Source organism: Coloeus monedula, assembly GCF_965178545.1.
Source record: "Coloeus monedula genome assembly, chromosome: 34".
NCBI classification, from domain to species: Eukaryota; Metazoa; Chordata; class Aves; order Passeriformes; family Corvidae; genus Coloeus; species Coloeus monedula.
This window is the reverse complement of record NC_138814.1, coordinates 56019-73314: the sequence shown is the minus strand read 5'-3', so window position 1 is coordinate 73314 and position 17296 is coordinate 56019. Positions and strand designations below refer to the sequence as shown.

The 17296-nt window shown below is 60.5% G+C and overlaps 3 protein-coding genes across 3 annotated transcripts; 1 reads left to right on the top strand and 2 right to left on the bottom strand.

Annotated features, from left to right (window-relative positions):
- Window positions 1-472: 472 nt before the first annotated feature.
- LOC309583915 (branched-chain-amino-acid aminotransferase, cytosolic-like) lies at window positions 473-10226 on the bottom strand. The gene is made up of 11 exons (XM_082299790.1): window positions 10170-10226; window positions 8020-8070; window positions 7362-7562; window positions 5828-5938; window positions 5262-5381; window positions 3546-3709; window positions 2804-2946; window positions 2307-2392; window positions 1702-1842; window positions 1322-1396; window positions 473-884 (listed from the first exon to the last, which is right to left on the bottom strand). Exons 1-11 carry the CDS (start codon window positions 10206-10208, stop codon window positions 846-848), a joined length of 1170 nt encoding a protein of 389 aa, XP_082155916.1. The 5' UTR covers window positions 10209-10226; the 3' UTR covers window positions 473-845.
- A 757-nt stretch (window positions 10227-10983) lies between these two features.
- On the top strand, window positions 10984-14483 carry DHDH (dihydrodiol dehydrogenase; the record flags this gene model as incomplete). Its single annotated transcript, XM_082299833.1, has 7 exons — window positions 10984-11133; window positions 11579-11690; window positions 12177-12340; window positions 13159-13411; window positions 13763-13887; window positions 14117-14267; window positions 14350-14483. The coding sequence occupies 7 exons, from the start codon at window positions 10984-10986 to the stop codon at window positions 14481-14483; spliced, it is 1089 nt and encodes a 362-aa protein (XP_082155959.1).
- A 158-nt stretch (window positions 14484-14641) lies between these two features.
- Window positions 14642-17212, bottom strand: RPL13A (ribosomal protein L13a). Its single transcript, XM_082299795.1, has 8 exons — window positions 17156-17212; window positions 16867-16939; window positions 16566-16631; window positions 16097-16198; window positions 15917-16002; window positions 15462-15521; window positions 15106-15228; window positions 14642-14750 (listed from the first exon to the last, which is right to left on the bottom strand). Exons 1-8 carry the CDS (start codon window positions 17168-17170, stop codon window positions 14664-14666), a joined length of 612 nt encoding a protein of 203 aa, XP_082155921.1. The 5' UTR covers window positions 17171-17212; the 3' UTR covers window positions 14642-14663.
- Window positions 17213-17296: the final 84 nt, after the last annotated feature.

Genomic DNA, 17296 nt, shown 5'->3' with positions numbered 1-17296 from the left:
AATTTATTCGCCGGCCGCTAATTATTATAATTATTAATTAATTTTGTTATTATTTTATTATTATTTTTATTATTGTTGTTATTATTGCCGTTATTTTTTATTATTATGGTTGTTATTTTAATTATTTTTATTATTATTATTGTTATTATTCGACTTCCCGAGCACCCCCCCAAAAAATCCTATTTAACCCCCTCGACCCGACAGAAAATCCTATTTATTGTCTCTCCGGGATGGTTTTTGTAAAAAGGGGGGAAAAAATGGGGAAATAAAGGAGGTTTTTGGAACAAATAGTTGGTGTTGGGGATATTTGGGGGATTTGGGATATTTGGGACATTTGGGATATTTGGGGTATTTGGGACATTTTGGGATCTGGGGACATTTGGGGACATGTGGAGACGCTGTGACCATGTCCCTCCCCATCCCCGCCATCCCCCGTTAATCCCCCCTAATCACCCATTAATCAATCAATCAATCAATCATTAATCACCATTTATTATTAACGACCCCGCTGACCTTTGGTTGGGAGGGGGGGACCCCAAATTTTGGGGAGTGGGGGAGAGGTCGAGGGTCCTTTAAGGCTTCTGGGGGGGTCCCAAGGCACTGAGGGGGGGCGGGACCCCAAAAACTGGGGGCTTACCCCAAAATCGGGGGTGGGGGAGGGGTCAGCTCAGAGTATTGCACGGGGGGGGAGGGGCTGAGCTGGGGGGAGTCCTGGAGTGTTTTGGGGAGGGGATTTGGAGAAATTCTGGGGCCCCCTCCCCATTTTTGGTGAATTTTGTGGGGTCACGTGACCCTCCCATCCTGTTTTTTTTGGGGGGGGGTCTCGGCCCCAAATTTTGGGGGGGTCACACGGGCTGGGCCCACGGGCTGGGGACGCGGCCATACTGCAGGGGGGACAAAAAACAGGGGGGCGTCACAATGGGGAGACCCCTCCCCAAATTTCCGCTTCCCAAAATTCCCTTTTCCCATTTTTTCCCCCAATTTTTTCCCAAATTTCCCCCTCAGAACCCACCCCAGAGCCAGGGCCCCCCCCAAACTCAGGACCCTCCCCAAGATCACGACCCCCCCCCAAATCCCATCTGGCCCCTCCTTCCCTTTCCCATTCCCCCCAAATTTCCCTGCCAGGACTCCGAATCAAACTCAGGACCCCTTCCAAACCCGGGACCCTCCCCCCCAGCATCGTGACCCCCCCCCCCCGAAATCCCACCTGGATCCCACCCCAAATTCCCCTTTCCCATTTTCCCCCAAATTTCCCCTAAATTTCCCCCAAACTTGCCCCCCCAGGACCTCCCTGGCCTGGGGACCCCCCCCCAAATGTCACCTGGATGTCGCTGAGCTCCTGCAGGAACCTCGAGGCCACTTTGGGGCCGTTCTCCATGGTGGGCACCGGGTGCAGCTTTTGGGGTAGGGGGCGACACCAAGGGGGGGGGTCACAGGGACCCCAAAACTCCCTCGGGACCCCAAAACCCCCCAGGACTCCCCTAAAATCCCCCAAACCCCTCCAGCACCCCAAAACCTCCCCAAAACCCCCCCAGGATCCCCAAATTCTCCCCCTAAAGTCCACCCCAACTTCCCCCCCATACCAAGACCCCATAACCACCCCAAAACTCCACCCCAACCCCTCCAGGGCCCTCAAATCCTCCTCCCAAAGTCCACCCCAGACCCCAAAACCCAATAAAAAACCCCCAAAATCCCCCAAACCTCATCCTGGTAGAGGATCCCCCCCACGGGACACACGACGCAGGCGGTGCCAGCCCCGAACATCTCCCGGAGCCGCCCCTCCCGCAGCGCCCCCAAAACGCTGCTCATGGGCAGGGAGGCCTCGCGCACCTCAAATTCACCCTGTGGGGAACAAATTTGGGGGGCTTGGGGAGGGTCCTGGTGTCCTCGTGACCCCAAAACACCCCCCAGACCCCATAAATGGCCACGGGTCTTCTGTAGAGACCCCAGAAGTGCCCTAATTGCCTCCAAATGGATCCCAAAGTTTCTCTAGACACGTCCAAAAGTCCCACAAATCCCCCCAAAATCCCTCCCAAGTCTTCCCTAAACCCCCCAGACCCTCCCAGAACCTCCGAAATCCCCCCAAACCTCCCCAAATCTCCCCCAAATCCTTCTCAGACCCCCCCCCCAAATCCTTCCTGGAGGCCCCCAAACCTCCCCAAATCCTCTCTAAACCCCCCCAAATCCTCCCCAGACACCCCCAGATCCCCCAACCCCCTCAAATCCTTCCCAAATCCTCTCTAACCCCCCCCCCCAGACTCCCCCAAATCCCCTCAAACCTCCCCAACCCCTCAAATCCCCCGTACCCAGCTCCGGGCCAGCTCCAGGAGGCTCTGCCGGGTCACCCCGGGCAGGATCAGCCCATCCAGGGGGGGGGTCACCAGCTCCAGCCCTGGGGGGCAGCGGGGGGGGCTCGGTCACCCCCTGATTCCCCCCGGCACCCCCAGACCGGCCCCAGACCAGTCCAGAACCTACGAACCCCACAATTCCCCCCAAATCCCCCCCAGTACCTCCCAAATCCCACCTAGAACCTGCAGGGACCCCCCCCAAAGCCCCCTGAGACTCCCCAAATCCTCCCAAAATCCACCCAAATCCCCCCAGGACTCCCCAGAATCCCCTCAAATCCCCCAAACCTCCCTCAAATCCCCTCCCATCACCCGAAAACCACCCTAAACCCCCTCAGAAACCCCCCCCAAATCCCCCCCAGATTCCCCAGCATCACCCGGGACTCCCCCAAATCCCCCCCAAAATCGCCTCAAATTCCCCCTAGAACCACCCAAGCCCCCCCCAGGGCCCCCCATACCCCCGTCCGGGCGCTCCCAGAAGACGAAGAGGTTCATGGTGCCCACCTCGGTGAGGTGACACTCGGGGCCGTGCAGCCACAGCACCTGCTGGCACCCGCGGGCACGCGCGGCCTCCTGCAGCTCCAGGCACGGCCCGTAATTCCTGGGGGGGTGGAAGGGCTTGGGGGACCCCAGAAAAATCTCAAAACTCCCCCCAAAACCCCCCAAAAACCCCCGAAAAAAAGCCCTCAAAAATACCCCCAAAAACCCCCCCAAAAAAGGCTCTCAAAATACCCCCAAAACCCCCCCCCAAAAAAAAGCTCTCAAAATACCCCCAAAAACCCTGAAAAAAAGCCCTCAAAAATACCCCCCCAAAACCCCCCAAAACCCCCAAAAACCCCGAAAAAAAAGCCCTCAAAAGTACCCCCAACCCCCCCCCCAAAAAAAGCTCTCAAAATACCCCCAAAACCCCCCCGAAACCCCCCAAAAACCCCGAAAAAAAGCCCTCAAAAATACCCCCAAAAACCCCCAAAAGAACCCCGAAAAAAAAGCCCTCAAAAGTACCCCCAACCCCCCCCCAAAAAAAGCTCTCAAAATACCCCCAAAACCCCCCCGAAACCCCCCAAAAACCCTGAAAAAAAGCCTTCAAAAATACCCCCAACCCCCCCCCCCCCCCCCAAAAATCCCCCCAAAAAATCCCCCCAGCTCCCCCCACGGGTCACTCAGCCCGCAGTGGTCACTCAGCCCGCAGTGGTCACTCACCCTCCCAGTTTGCAGTGGCCGGCACCCCCCGGCCACGCTCGGACGTGCCGGGGGTCAGCCAGGAGCCGGACGGGGGCGAAGAGCCCCCCCGGGAAATAGGGCCCGACCGGACACAGCACCACGAAGAGCAGCGCCCGCCCGGGGGGCGCGACCCCCAGTGTGGGCTGGGGACGGGGGAGTCGGCTCTGAACCCCAAAACCCCACCAAATACCCCCAAAATCCCCCCAAATCCCCCAAACCCCCCAATAACCGGCCCAAAATCCCCTTTGACCCTCCCCAAAATCCCCCCAAATCCCTCCCTAAACCCCCCTGCGACTCCCCAAATCTCCCCCAAATTTCCCCCAGACCCCCTCCAAACCTCCCCAAATCCACCCCAAATCCCCCCCAGGACCCCCCAGACCCCGCCGGGACCCCCCAAATCCCCCAGCCCGATCACGAAGAGCAGCGCCCGCCCGGGGGGTGCGACCCCCAGTGTGGGCTGGGGACGGGGGAGACGGGTCAGGGAACCCCTCTGAACCCCAAAATCCCACAAAATACCCCAAACCCCCCAATAACCTTCCCAAAATCCCCTTTGACCCTCCCCAAAATCCCCCCAAATCCCTCCCTAAACCCCCCTGCGACTCCCCAAATCTCCCCCAAATTTCCTCCCCACCCCCTCCAAACCTCCCCAAATCCACCCCAGGACCCCCCAGACCCCGCCGGGACCCCCCAAATCCCCCAGCCCGACCACGAAGAGCAGCGCCCGCCCGGGGGGTGCGACCCCCAGTGTGGGCTGGGGACAGGGGAGACGGGTCAGGGAACCCCTCTGAACCCCAAAATCCCACAAAATACCCCCAAAATACCCCAAATCCCACAAAATACCCCAAACCCCCCAATAACCTTCCCAAAATCCCCTTTGACCCTCCCCAAAATCCCCCCAAATCCCTCCCTAAACCCTCCTGCGACTCCCCAAATCTCCCCCAAATTTCCTCCAGACCCCCCCAAACCTCCCCAAATCCCCCCCAGGACCCCCCAGACCCCGCTGGGACCCCCCAAATCCCCCAGCCCGACCACGAAGAGCAGCGCCCGCCCGGGGGGCGCGACCCCCAGCCTGGGCTGGGGACAGGGGAGACGGGTCAGGGAACCCCTCTGAACCCCAAAATCCCACAAAATACCCCCAAAATACCCCAAATCCCACAAAATACCCCAAACCCCCCAATAACCTTCCCAAAATCCCCTTTGACCCTCCCCAAAATCCCCCCAAATCCTTCCCTAAACCCCCCGCGACTCCCCAAATCTCCCCCAAATTTCCCCCAGACCCCCCCAAACCTCCCCAAATCCACCCCAAATCCCCCCCAGGAGCCCCCAGACCCCGCCGGGACCCCCCAAATCCCCCAGCCCGACCACGAAGAGCAGCGCCCGCCCGGGGGGTGCGACCCCCAGCGTGGGCTGGGGACAGGGGAGACGGGTCAGGGAACCCCTCTGAACCCCAAAATCCCACAAAATACCCCCAAAATACCCCAAATCCCACAAAATACCCCAAACCCCCCAATAACCTTCCCAAAATCCCCTTTGACCCTCCCCAAAATCCCCCCAAATCCTTCCCTAAACCCCCCTGCGACTCCCCAAATCTCCCCCAAATTTCCCCCAGACCCCCCCAAACCTCCCTAAATCCACCCCAAATCCCCCCCAGGAGCCCCCAGACCCCGCCGGGACCCCCCAAAGCCCCCTCCCCACCTCGGTGCCGATGAAGGTGGGCCGGATGTAGAGGCTGCTCTGGGGGTCCCGGGGCACCCAGCGCCCCTCGAGCCGCACCAGCGCTCGGATGCACTCCAGCAGCTCCCGCCCGTCGAATTCCTGCGGGAGCGGCAAACTGGGAGCACTGGGAGGGACTGGGAGGGGCTGGGAAGGGCTGGGAGGAAAAAACGCGGCACTTTCCGGGTGAAAAACGGCAGTTTTAGGGACAAAAGTGGCACCGGGAGGGGCTGGGATGGGGTTTGGGGGGGATATTTTAGGGGGATTTTGGGTTTTTTTGGAGGGGTCTCGGGGGGGGGTTGTTTTGGGGTTATTCTGGGTTTTTTTGGGGGTTTATTTTCGGGGGTTTTGGGGTTATTTGGGGTTTTATTGGGGGCTATTTTGGGGAGGATTTTTGCGGCCTCGGGGGGATTCTTTTGGGGTTATGTTGGGGTTTTCTTGTTTTTTTTGTTTTTTTTTTTTTTGCTGTTATTCTGAGGGGTTTGGGGGTTACTTTGGGGGGCTATTTTGGGGGTAATTTGGGGATTTTTGGGGCACACCCCACTCACGGGCAGGCAGACCCTGCGGGCCGATCTCTCCATCCTCTCCATGTTCAGTTCGGGCCGGAAAAGCCGAATTTTGTCGTCGTCGCCCCGAAAAGCCTTGAGACCCTCGAAGAGCTGCGGGAGAGGGGTCCCAGCGGATTTGGGGTGGGGGGGTTGGGGGGTCCTGGGAGGTTTTGGGCAGGATTTGGGGTGGTTTTTGGGGGATTTTGGGGATCCCAGGGGGTTTTAGAGTGGTTTTTTGGGTCTCGTTGACCTCCACGGTGCAGTGCAGGATTTGGGGTGTTTTAGGGTGGTTTTGGGGTGGTTTAGGGTGGTTTTTGGGGTCCCCGCTGACCTCCACAGCGTAATGCAGGGTTTGGGGTGTTTTAGGGTGGTTTTGGGGTGGTTTTTGGGGTCCCCGCTGACCTCCACAGCGTAATGCAGGGTTTGGGGTGTTTTAGGGTGGTTTTGGGGTCTTTTTGGGGTCCCCGCTGACCTCCACAGCGTAGTGCAGGGTTTGGGGTGTTTTAGGGTGGTTTTGGGGTGGTTTTTGGGGTCCCCGCTGACCCCCCCAGCGTAGTGCAGGGTTTGGGGTGTTTTAGGGTGGTTTTGGGGTGGTTTTTGGGGTCCCCGCTGACCCCCCCAGCGTAATGCAGGGTTTGGGGTGTTTTAGGGTGGTTTTGGGGTGGTTTTTGGGGTCCCCGCTGACCTCCACAGCGTAGTGCAGGGTTTGGGGTGTTTTAGGGTGGTTTTGGGGTGGTTTTTGGGGTCCCCGCTGACCCCCACAGCGTAGTGCAGGGTTTGGGGTGTTTTAGGGTGGTTTTGGGGTCTTTTTGGGGTCCCCGCTGACCTCCACAGCGTAATGCAGGGTTTGGGGAGTTTTAGGGTGGTTTTGGGGTGGTTTTTGGGGTCCCCGCTGACCTCCACAGCGTAGTGCAGGGTTTGGGGTGTTTTAGGGTGGTTTTGGGGTGGTTTTTGGGGTCCCCGCTGACCTCCACAGCGTAGTGCAGGGTTTGGGGTGTTTTAGGGTGGTTTTGGGGTGGTTTTTGGGGTCCCCGCTGACCTCCACAGCGTAATGCAGGGTTTGGGGTGTTTTCGGGTGGTTTTGGGGTCTTTTTGGGGTCCCCGCTGACCTCCACAGCGTAGTGCAGGGTTTGGGGTGTTTTAGGGTGGTTTTGGGGTGGTTTTTGGGGTCCCCGCTGACCTCCACAGCGTAATGCAGGGTTTGGGGTGTTTTAGGGTGGTTTTGGGGTGGTTTTTGGGGTCCCCGCTGACCTCCACAGCGTAGTGCAGGGTTTGGGGTGTTTTAGGGTGGTTTTGGGGTGGTTTTTGGGGTCCCCGCTGACCTCCACAGCGTAGTGCAGGGTTTGGGGTGTTTTCGGGTGGTTTTGGGGTCTTTTTGGGGTCCCCGCTGACCTCCACAGCGTAATGCAGGGTTTGGGGTGTTTTAGGGTGGTTTTGGGGTGGTTTTTGGGGTCCCCGCTGACCCCCCCAGCGTAGTGCAGGGTTTGGGGTGTTTTAGGGTGGTTTTGGGGTGGTTTTTGGGGTCCCCGCTGACCTCCACAGCGTAGTGCAGGGCGGACGAGGCCGGATGCAGCCGCAGCTCCTGGAAGGGGCGGATTTTGGGGCGCCCCCAGCCCCCGGCCCGGCCCCACTCCACGGTCAGCATGTGGTCGGTGAAGAACTTCCCAAACACCAGCTCCTGAGGGGCTGGCGGCGTCTTTGGGGTCCCCGAGCGCTCCACCTCCAGCTCTGAGGCCTGGGGATGGGGTTTGGAGTCATTTAGGGGGTCCTGGGGGGATTTCTGGGGGGTTTGGGGGGGATTTGGGCTGATTCTTGAGGGATTGATGGCTGGTTTTGGGGGGGGATTTGAAGGATTTTGAGTGGTTTTGGAGGATTTGGGGTGGATTTGGGGTGGTTTTGAGGGATTTTGGGGGGACTTTTGGGGGATTGGGGGGGTTTTGGAGGATTTGGGGGGATTGGGGGTGGATTTGGGATGTTTTTGGGGAGTTCTGAGTCATTTGGGAGGATTTGGGGGGGACTTGGGGGCAGTTCTGGGGGGATTTGGGGGGATTGGGGGTGGATTTGGGATGGTTTTGGGGAGTTCTGAGTCATTTGGGAGGATTTGGGGGGGACTTGGGGGCAGTTCTGGGGGGATTTGGGGTGATTTGGGGTATTTTTGGGGGGATTTTGGGGGACTTGGGGTCCAGGCTCACCCGGAAGGTTCTGTTGTAGCCGCGCCGGGGCTGCAGCAGAGTTGCCAGGACCTGGGGGGGGGGGGGGGACAGGAGACTCCCAGTTTGGCCCAGCTTGACCCCAGTTTACCCCATTTTCCCCCAAGTGACCCCGTTTCCCCCCATTTTGGCCCCATTTTCCCCGATTTCCCTTCAGTTTGTCCCAGTTTGGCCCCAGTAGCGGGGAGGGCGTGGCCGAACGGGGGGGAGGGGTCCAGGCCCTGCCCCTCCCCCACCCCCGGCCGGACTTTGACCCCCCCCAGAGCCGCCATTGCTGGAGAGACGGGACTGGGAGCACTGGGAGCGACTGGGAGCTACTGGGACAGGACTGGGAGCGACTGGGAGCTACTGGGACGGGACTGGGAGCGGCTGGGAGCTACTGGGAGCTACTGGGACGGGACTGGGAGCGGCTGGGAGCTACTGGGAGCTACTGGGACGGGACTGGGAGCGACTGGGAGCTACTGGGACGGGACTGGGAACGACTGGGAGCTACTGGGAGCTACTGGGACGGGACTGGGAGCGGCTGGGAGCTACTGGGAGCTACTGGGACGGGACTGGGAGCGACTGGGAGCTACTGGGACGGGACTGGGAACGACTGGGAGCTACTGGGACAGGACTGGGAGCACTGGGAGCTACTTGGAGCTACTGGGACGGGACTGGGAGCAACTGGGAGCTACTGGGAGCTACTGGGACGGGACTGGGAGCGACTGGGAGCTACTGGGACAGGACTGGGAGCACTGGGAGCGACTGGGAGCTACTGGGACGGGACTGGGAGCAACTGGGAGCTACTGGGAGCTACTGGGACGGGACTGGGAGCGACTGGGAGCTACTGGGACAGGACTGGGAGCACTGGGAGCGACTGGGAGCTACTGGGACGGGACTGGGAGCAACTGGGAGCGACTGGGAGCTACTGGGACGGGACTGGGAGCAACTGGGAGCTACTGGGAGCTACTGGGACGGGACTGGGAGCGACTGGGAGCTACTGGGACAGGACTGGGAGCACTGGGAGCTACTTGGAGCTACTGGGACGGGACTGGGAGCAACTGGGAGCTACTGGGAGCTACTGGGATGGGACTGGGAGCGACTGGGAGCTACTGGGACGGGACTGGAAGCACTGGGAGCGACTTGGAGCTACTGGGACGGGACTGGGAGCACTGGGAGCGACTGGGAGCGACTTGGAGCTACTGGGACGGGACTGGGAGCACTGGGAGTGACTGGGACAGGACTGGGAGTGACTGGGAGCACTGGGAGCGACTGGGAGCGACTTGGAGCTACTGGGATGGGACTGGGAGCACTGGGAGTGACTGGGACAGGACTGGGAGCGACTGGGAGCACTGGGAACAACTGGGACACGCACTGGGAGCACTGGGAGCGATTGGGGCGGTCACTGGGAGGGCATTGGGAGTACTGGGATGGGCACTGGGAGCGAGTGGAGGGCACTGGGAGGGCATTGGGAGCGACTGGGACAGACACTGGGAGGATCTGGGGAGCACTGGGAGTACTGGGATGAGCCCCAGTAGGGCGTGAGTGGAACTGGGAAGGTCCAGGGGGGAACTGGGAGTACTGGGAGGGGCTCTAGTGGGGACTGGGGGGACTGGAAGGGGACTGGGAGGGTCTGGGGCGCACTGGGAGTAACCGGGGGACACTGGGAGCACCACGAGGCCACTGGGAGGGGTCAGAGGTGTCCTTGGGAAGTGGCACTGGTGGCACTGGGAACACTGGGAGGGGCACTAGGAGCACTGGGAGGAGTCACTGGTGTCACTGGGAGCCCCGAGGGTTCAGTGGGGTTACTGGGAGGGGTAACTGGGGTTACTGGGGGCACTGGGAGCCCTGGCTGGGGTCAGTGGGGTCACTGGGAGGGGTTACTGGGAGCACTGGTGGCAGTGGGAGCCCTGGCGGAGATGACTGGGGTCACTGGGAGGGGTTACTGGGAGCACTGGTGGCACTGGGAGCCCTGGCTGGGGTCACTGGGGTCACTGGGAGGGGTTACTGGGAGCCCTCACTGGGAGCACCGGTGTCACTGGGAAGGATCACTGGGGTTACTGGGGTCACTGGGGTCACTGGGGTCACTGGGCAGGGTTACTGGGAGCCCTCACTGGGAGCACTGGTGTTACTGGTCCCCCCCCTCTCACCGCTCCGCCGCCCCGGGACCGCAGCGCCGCCGCCGCCATCGCTCCAGGCCCCGCCCCTCCCGCTCTCAGCCAATGGGAACGCGCAATTCCATCCCGCCTCTCACCTATCCGCCAATAGCAACGCGCCGCTGTGCCCCGCCCACGCACTCAGCCAATAGAAATGCGCCGTCCCACCCCGCCCCCACCCGCAGCCAATCGCAACGCGTCGCCGTGCAACCAATCAGCGGGCGCGTTGCGCACCCCGCCCCCTTGAAGCCACGCCCCCGACTGCTAATAAAATCATTCGCCCTCTCGCTGCTCATTTGCATACTGGCCACGCCCCCCAGCGGTTTCTGACCAATGGGAGCGCGGCACGCGCTGAGGGGGCGCGGCCACTGCACGTGCGGGGGCGAATGAAAACCCCAGAGGGGACCCCGGGACCCCGAAATCCCCAAAATCCCCGAAATCTCCCAAAGCCAGGGACCCCCGGGACCCCCAAATCCCCGAAACCCACGGACCCCCGAAATCCCCCGAAATCCCCGAAATCCCCCGAAATCCCCGAAATCCCGGGACCGCCGGGACCCCCGGAATCTCCCCAAAATCCCTGAATCCCCCGAAATCTCCCCAAATCTCCGAAGTCCCCCCAAACCCTCCCCAAATCCCTGGGTGCCCCCAAATCCTTTCCTCCCCTCCCATTTTGGGGTGTCCCACCCCTCCCCCATCCCTGCGTAGGTGGGGGGAGGGGCGCTGGGAGCTTCCCACGCGTGGGGGAGGGGCGGGCGCGGTCCCACTCCTGGATCGAGACTGGGACCGGGCCATGGATCGGGATCGCGACATGGATCGGGATAGGGTCAGGGAACCGGAGCCCCCCAAAACCCAGCCCGGGCACCCCCCCGGCCCCACCCGCTGGGGCATCTGCTCGGCCGGGGCCATCAGCCACGACTTCGTGGTGGCCCTGAAGACACTGCCGCCCTCGGAGCACACGGTGACACCGCGGGACCCTCTGGGGAGGGAGGGGACACCGCCCCAAATCCACGGGAAACCCCAAAACCCCTGGGAATTCCAAAAAAACCTGGGCGTGCCCCCAAAAACCCAGCCATTTAACCCAATGGCCTGGGTAGACCTGATGTCCCAAACGTTGGGGTCACCCGTGGATGTCCTGGATCCCCCAAATCCCGGATTTTGAGGTCTCCCCCAGACCTGGAAATCCCCTGAAAGCCCTGGATACCCCCCCAAATCCCCTGGGAACGCCCAAAACTTGGATGTGTCCCCAAAAACCTGGGCATCCCCCACCCGTCACGTAATGCCATTTCCTGGGTAGACCTGATGTCCCAGTTATTGGGATTCCCATTAATCTCTTAAAATTGGGAAGGATTTGGGGCTTTCCCGGGATTTGGAGTCGCCACGACCCCTCGCTGTCCCCCCCACAGGTGGCGGCCGTGGCCGCCCGGGATTTGGGGCGCGCCCAGGACTTTGCACGGCGCTTTGGGATCCCCCGAGCCTACGGATCCTACGAGGAGCTGGCCGAGGACCCCAACCTGGGTGCGACCCTATAAGGATTTGGGGGATCCTATAAGGATTTGAGATCTCCTGATGGGGTTTTGGGGTGTCCTGAAGGGGTTTTGGGGCATTTCAGGGTATTTTTAGGGGGTTTCAGGGTATTTTTGGTGCTCCCTGATGGTTTCTTTTGGGATTGGGGGTTTTTGGGGGTTTCTGATGGGGTTTTTTTGGAGGTCACAGTTTTTCTGGGGTGCCCTGATGGGGTTTTTGGGATGTCCCCACCAGATGTGGTGTACGTGGGGTTTTTATGGAGTTTTTGGGTTTTATGGGCTTTTTGGGGTTTTTAATGGAGTTTTGGGGAATGTTTTAGAGTTTGGGGGGGGGGGTGTTACAGAGATTTTATGGGGTTTTGGGGCTTTTTTTGGATTTTGCTTATTTTCCTGGGGTTTTTTGGGGTTGGGGGTTTATTTGGGGTGCCCTAACCGTGTTTTTGAGGTTTTGGGGGGGGATTTCGGGGTGTTCCCGCAGATGTGGTGTACGTGGGGGTGGTGAACCCTGCTCACCTGCCCACGGGGCTGCTGTTCCTGCGCCGGGGCCGGGCCGTGCTCATGGAGAAGCCGATGGGGCTCGGGGCCCGCGAGGTCGCGCAGCTCGTGGGGACGGCGCGGGAACGGGGGGTCTTCCTCATGGAGGTGCGGCCGCATTCCCGATCCCAGTGATCCCAGTGATCCCAGAGATCCCAGTGACCCCAGTGATCCCAGAGGTCCCAGAGATCCCAGTGATCCCAGTGATCCCAGAGATCCCAGTGACCCCAGTGATCCCAGAGATCCCAGAGATCCCAGTGACCCCAGTGATCCCAGTGATCCCAGAGGTCCCAGAGATCCCAGAGATCCCAGAGATCCCAGTGACCCCAGTGATCCCAGAGATCCCAGAGATCCCAGTGATCCCAGTGATCCCAGAGATCCCAGTGACCCCAGTGATCCCAGTGATCCCAGAGGTCCCAGAGATCCCAGTGATCCCAGAGATCCCAGAGATCCCAGTGATCCCAGAGATCCCAGAGATCCCAGTGACCCCAGTGATCCCAGTGATCCCAGAGGTCCCAGAGATCCCAGTGACCCCAGTGACCCCAGTGACCCCAGTGATCCCAGTGACCCCAGTGACCCCAGAGATCCCAGTTCTGGTGATCCCAATCATCCCATTCACAGTGATCCCATTCCTGTTGATCCTAGTGACCCCAGTGACCCAATTTCCAGTACTCCCAGTGCTTCCAGTTCCCAGTGCCCCCAGTCCTTCATTCCCAGTCCTCCCAATCTCCCATTCCCAGTACTCCCAATGCTCCCCATTCCCATCCCAGTCCCTCCCAGTCGCTCCCAGTCCCCTCCCAGTCTCTCCCAGTGCCATTTTTAACCCTAAGAGTCCCATTTCCTCCCCCAAAAGTGCCACGTTTTTAACTCCCAGTCCCTCCCAGTCCCGCCCAGTGCTCCCAGTACCCCAAGTCCCTCTCCCGCAGGGGTTCTGGACCCGTTTTTTCCCAGCCTGGCGGCGGCTGCGAGCCCTGGTGGCCGAGGGGGCTCTGGGGTCCCCCCTGGTGCTGCGGGGTGCGCTGGGGTTCGCCCTGGGGGGGGTCCCGCGGCTGCGTGAGCCAGGACTGGGCGGGGGGGTCCTGCTGGACCTGGGGGGCTACGGGCTGCAGATGGCCCTGGCCCTGCTGGGGGGCGGGGCCCCCCCGTCCCTGCGGGCCCACGGCGTCCTGCATGAAACTGGTACGGACTGGGACAAACTGGGGGGAAAAACGCCGTGCTTTTGGGTGGGGAAATGGCACTTTTAGGGTTAAAAATGGCACCGGGAGGCACTGGGACAGACTGGGGGAGCACTGGGAGGGACTGGGAGGAAAAAACGTGGCACTTTCGGGGGGAAAACCGGCACTTCCAGAGATAAAAATGGCACTGGGAGGGACTGGGAGGGGATTGGGGGGGCATTGAGGGGACTGGGAGCAGCTGGGGGCACTGGGAGGGGAATGGGGGGCACCCTTTTCCCTCCATTTCTCCCTCATTACTTTCCTCATTTCCCCCCCATCATTTTTCCCATCTTCCCTGGCTTTTTCCCCGTTCCAGGGGTGGACGAGTCGGTGTCGGTGACGCTGGAATTCCCCGGGAAGGGCCTGGCTGCGCTCACCTTCTCCATGGCCGCGGAGCTGCCGGGGGGCGCGGCCGTGGGAGGACCTCGGGGCTGGGCCGAGGTGACCCCAAAACCCGGGGATGACCCTAAAAGCAGCGTTTTTCGGGGTTGGGGTTTCTTTGGGATTTTCTTTTGCCAGTACGGGGTTTTTTGGGGGGGGGCGGGGGGGGCTTTTGAGGGGGTTTGAGTTTTCTTTGGGGTTTTTTATTTGTCTGTAGAGGTTTTTTTTTGGGGTGTTTTAACTTCCCGGCGTTTTCTTGCCCCTGGGGTCATTCTGGGGGCCCCCGCAGTTTCCCAGCCACATGAACTGCCCGACCGAGCTCCTCTTCGGGGGTCGCCGCGAGCTTTTCCCGCTGCCGCCGCCCTCGGAGCCCCTCAACTTCCCCCACAGCACCGGGCTGCGCTACGAGGCCCAGCACGTGCGGGAGTGCCTCCTGCAGGGTGAGCGCATCTGCGATTTTGGGGCAAAACCCTGGGATTTTGGGGGTCCAGTGACCGCTGACCCCTCTGGGCTCCCCCCCAGGACTGACTGAGAGCCCAGAGATGCCACTGGCCGAGAGCGAGGTCATCGCGCAGCTGCTGGATGAGGCCCGGGCCCAGGTGGGGGTGGCAGCGCCTACTGACCACTCTGGAGTGACCTCTGACCCCCCCGAGTGACCACTGGAACGACCACGGCAGCTCCGGCATTGACCGTAGTTAAATAAAAGCTCGAAAACCTCCCCAAAACCCACGCTGGTCATTCCCAGCCCCTCCTAACGAGCACTCAGACGCTCCTAATTAACCCCAGTAAGACTCAAGACGCTCCCAGTACCGTCCCAGTTGCTCCCAGTGCGTTTATTAGAGCAGGAGCCCGTGCTGCCGCAGCACCGCCGTGAACGGCGCCGCCTTCGCCTCCGCGCTGCGCTCGGCCCGGCGCCGCAGGCTCTGCCAAAGGGGGGAGAACGGGAAAATCACGAGATCTTGGGAACAACCAGGGAAAAAACGGGGAGAAAAAAAGCCCAAGACAAAACCAGGAGGTCCCTAATTCCCGGCCAGCACCCCCCCCCCCCCGGCTGGGGCTTTTTTTCCAGTTTTTCAGGGCTTTTTTTCCAATTTTTCAGGGCTTTTTCCTGGTTTTCAGGGCTTTTCCAGCTCATTTTTTGGGGTGTCCCACACCCAGATCCTACGGTTTTCCCTCCCTGGTTTGGGCCCTTTAATTTTGCGGTCATCCCACCCCACCGCTGAGGAATTTTGGGATTTTTCTCCTTTTTCTCGTGGCATTTTTTCCCCATTTTCTCACCATCATCTTCCTCTTCTTGTTGTAGCGCAGCTTCGCCTTCTCCTTCCTCTTCTCCTCCAGCGCCTCTGTCACCTCCCGGTACTTCCAGCCCACCTCATGCGCCAGCCGGCCCAGCACGGCAAACTGGGGGGCACTGGGAGCTCAGTGGGGCCCCAAAACCCCACAGAACACCCTAAATCCCATAAAACCCCCCTAAAATCCCATAGAGCTCCCCAACCCCCCTTATAACCCCGTAAAACCCCAGAAAGTCACCCCAAAACCCTCTAAAACCCCCCCAAATCCCCCTAAAATCCCATACCCCCCCCCCCAAATTTCATAAAACTTCCTCAAATCCCATAAACCCTCCCCAAACTCACCTTGCGCGTGGGCTTGAGCCGGATAATTTTGAGGGCGGCCGGCACAACCATCCTCTTCCGCTGGGAAATTTGGGAATTTCAGGGTCTTTTGGGGTCCCCCAGAGAATCTTTGGGGTCCCCCAGGAGTTTTTATGGGCTTTGTAGGGTCCCAGGTGTCTCAGGAGTTGGGGTTTTTCTCAAGGAGAGTCAAACAATGTAGGTAAAAGTGACATCATCGACACCGGGCCTTGGGGGGGATTTGGGGGGATCCTGGAAGGGGAATTTGGGGGATTCCAGGGTTGGATTTGGGGAATCCCAGGGCTGGATTTGGGGGATCCTGGAGAGCAAATCTGGGGGGAAATTTGGGAATTCCAAGGCTGGGTTTAGGGGGCATCCCAGGGCTGGATTTGGAGGACCCTGGAGAGGGACTTCTGGGGGAAATCTGGGAATTCCACGGCCAGACTTGGGGTCCCTACCTTGTCATAGGGCGGGGGGATCCCATCGAACACCTTGAGCCGCTCCAGGGCCGCCTGGCCCCGCTTGGTCTTGTGGGGCAGCATCCCTGGATTAAGGAGAAAAAACAGCAGGATGGGGAAAATTCCGGGCAGGAATTGCAGGGGAGATTTTAGGGGAAATTTTGTGGGGTCTCCTCTCACCTCTGACCGTGCGCCAGAAGATCCTGCTGGGAGCTCGGAAGTGGAAAGGGCCCCGGGAAGGGTTGGTGTTCATCCTCTTCCGCAGGAACGCTAGGAATTTCACTGGAATTGGGGAAAAAATGGGCTGAAATCCCTCAAAAACGGGAGTTCAAGGCTTGGGAATTACCGGGAACTTTAGTGGGATGGGGAAAAGGGATAAATGCCCCCCCAAACTTGGGGTCCTGGAAGTATGAGCCGCCTGGAGCTGGGAAAAGGAATTAAAATCCCCCGAGCTTTAATTTAATTTAATTCCCCAAGCTTTAATTCAATTTAAGGGGTTCGGGGGTGCATCGAGAACCGGGGAGCTTCTGGAAACCTCCCGCAACTTCTCCGCCACCCAGAAACGCTGGAATTCGCCCCAAACCCCCAGGATTTCTCCCCAAACCCCCGGGATTTCCCCCCAAACACCCGAGATCTTCCCCCAACTCACGCTTGTTGCGGTAGAAGTTCCCGGAGATGTTGATGCCCTCGCAGCGAACCACGACCACGCGGCGGCCTGGGGACAGCGGGGCCGGGTCAGGGCCCGAGCCCGGCTCTTCCCGGGTTTCCCCCGTTTTTTCCAGTTCCCCACCCCTCAGATCCCCCGCGCTCAGCTGGTAGTGCATGGAGGCGGCTCTCATTGTCGCCAAACTCGACAGCCGGATGGGCTCATCACGGCACGGGGGGCTCCGATTATCCCAGAGGATCCCCGGTGTTTTCCCGGTGGATTCCCGGTGTTTTCCCGCACTCACCCAGCAGCACCTGCTTGGCCACGATCGCCGCCAGCCGGCCCAGGAGGTGCCCGCGGCCGTCGATCACCAGAACCTGCGGCACCGGGAGCACCGGGTGAGCCTCTCCGCCTCCTCGGGGCTAGGCCGCACCGCTGGGCCTCCACGTGGCCGCGCTCCGCACACCTCCCGCCGCCCGCCCCCCGGGTCCCCGCAGCCCCTTCGCTGCTCAACCCCTTCCTCGACCCCTCCGGAGCCCGCCCGGGACCCCCGAACCGCCCCCAAACCGGCCCCGGGTCCCCGCGAGCCGCACCCGCGGCTCCGCCATGGCCGCCGCCCGCTCGCCCAAAAGGCCCCGCCCCCTGCGCGCCGCGGGGTCGACACTTCCGGCGGCGGGGCCAGGGCAGGGGCGGAAGTGACGTCATGACGCAGAAAAGAGTGAGAAGCGGCGCCA

Excerpts from the sequence above, each read along its gene's own strand:
- RPL13A (XM_082299795.1), bottom strand. Across the intron at positions 16,632-16,866 it reads GGCCAAGCAGGTGCTGCTGG|GCCGCCGCGTGGTCGTGGTT; the intron begins GTGAGTGCGGGA and ends CGCTGTCCCCAG. Across the intron at positions 16,199-16,565 it reads GAACTTCTACCGCAACAAGC|TGAAATTCCTAGCGTTCCTG; the intron begins GTGAGTTGGGGG and ends CCCCAATTCCAG.
- LOC309583915 (XM_082299790.1), bottom strand. The coding sequence starts at position 10,208 with ATGGCGGCGGCGGCGCTGCGGTCCCGGGGCGGCGGAGCG. Across the intron at positions 8,071-10,169 it reads GGTCCCGGGGCGGCGGAGCG|GTCCTGGCAACTCTGCTGCA; the intron begins GTGAGAGGGGGG and ends CCCCCCCCCCAG. Across the intron at positions 2,393-2,803 it reads CTGGGAGCGCCCGGACGGGG|GGCTGGAGCTGGTGACCCCC; the intron begins GTATGGGGGGCC and ends GCTGCCCCCCAG.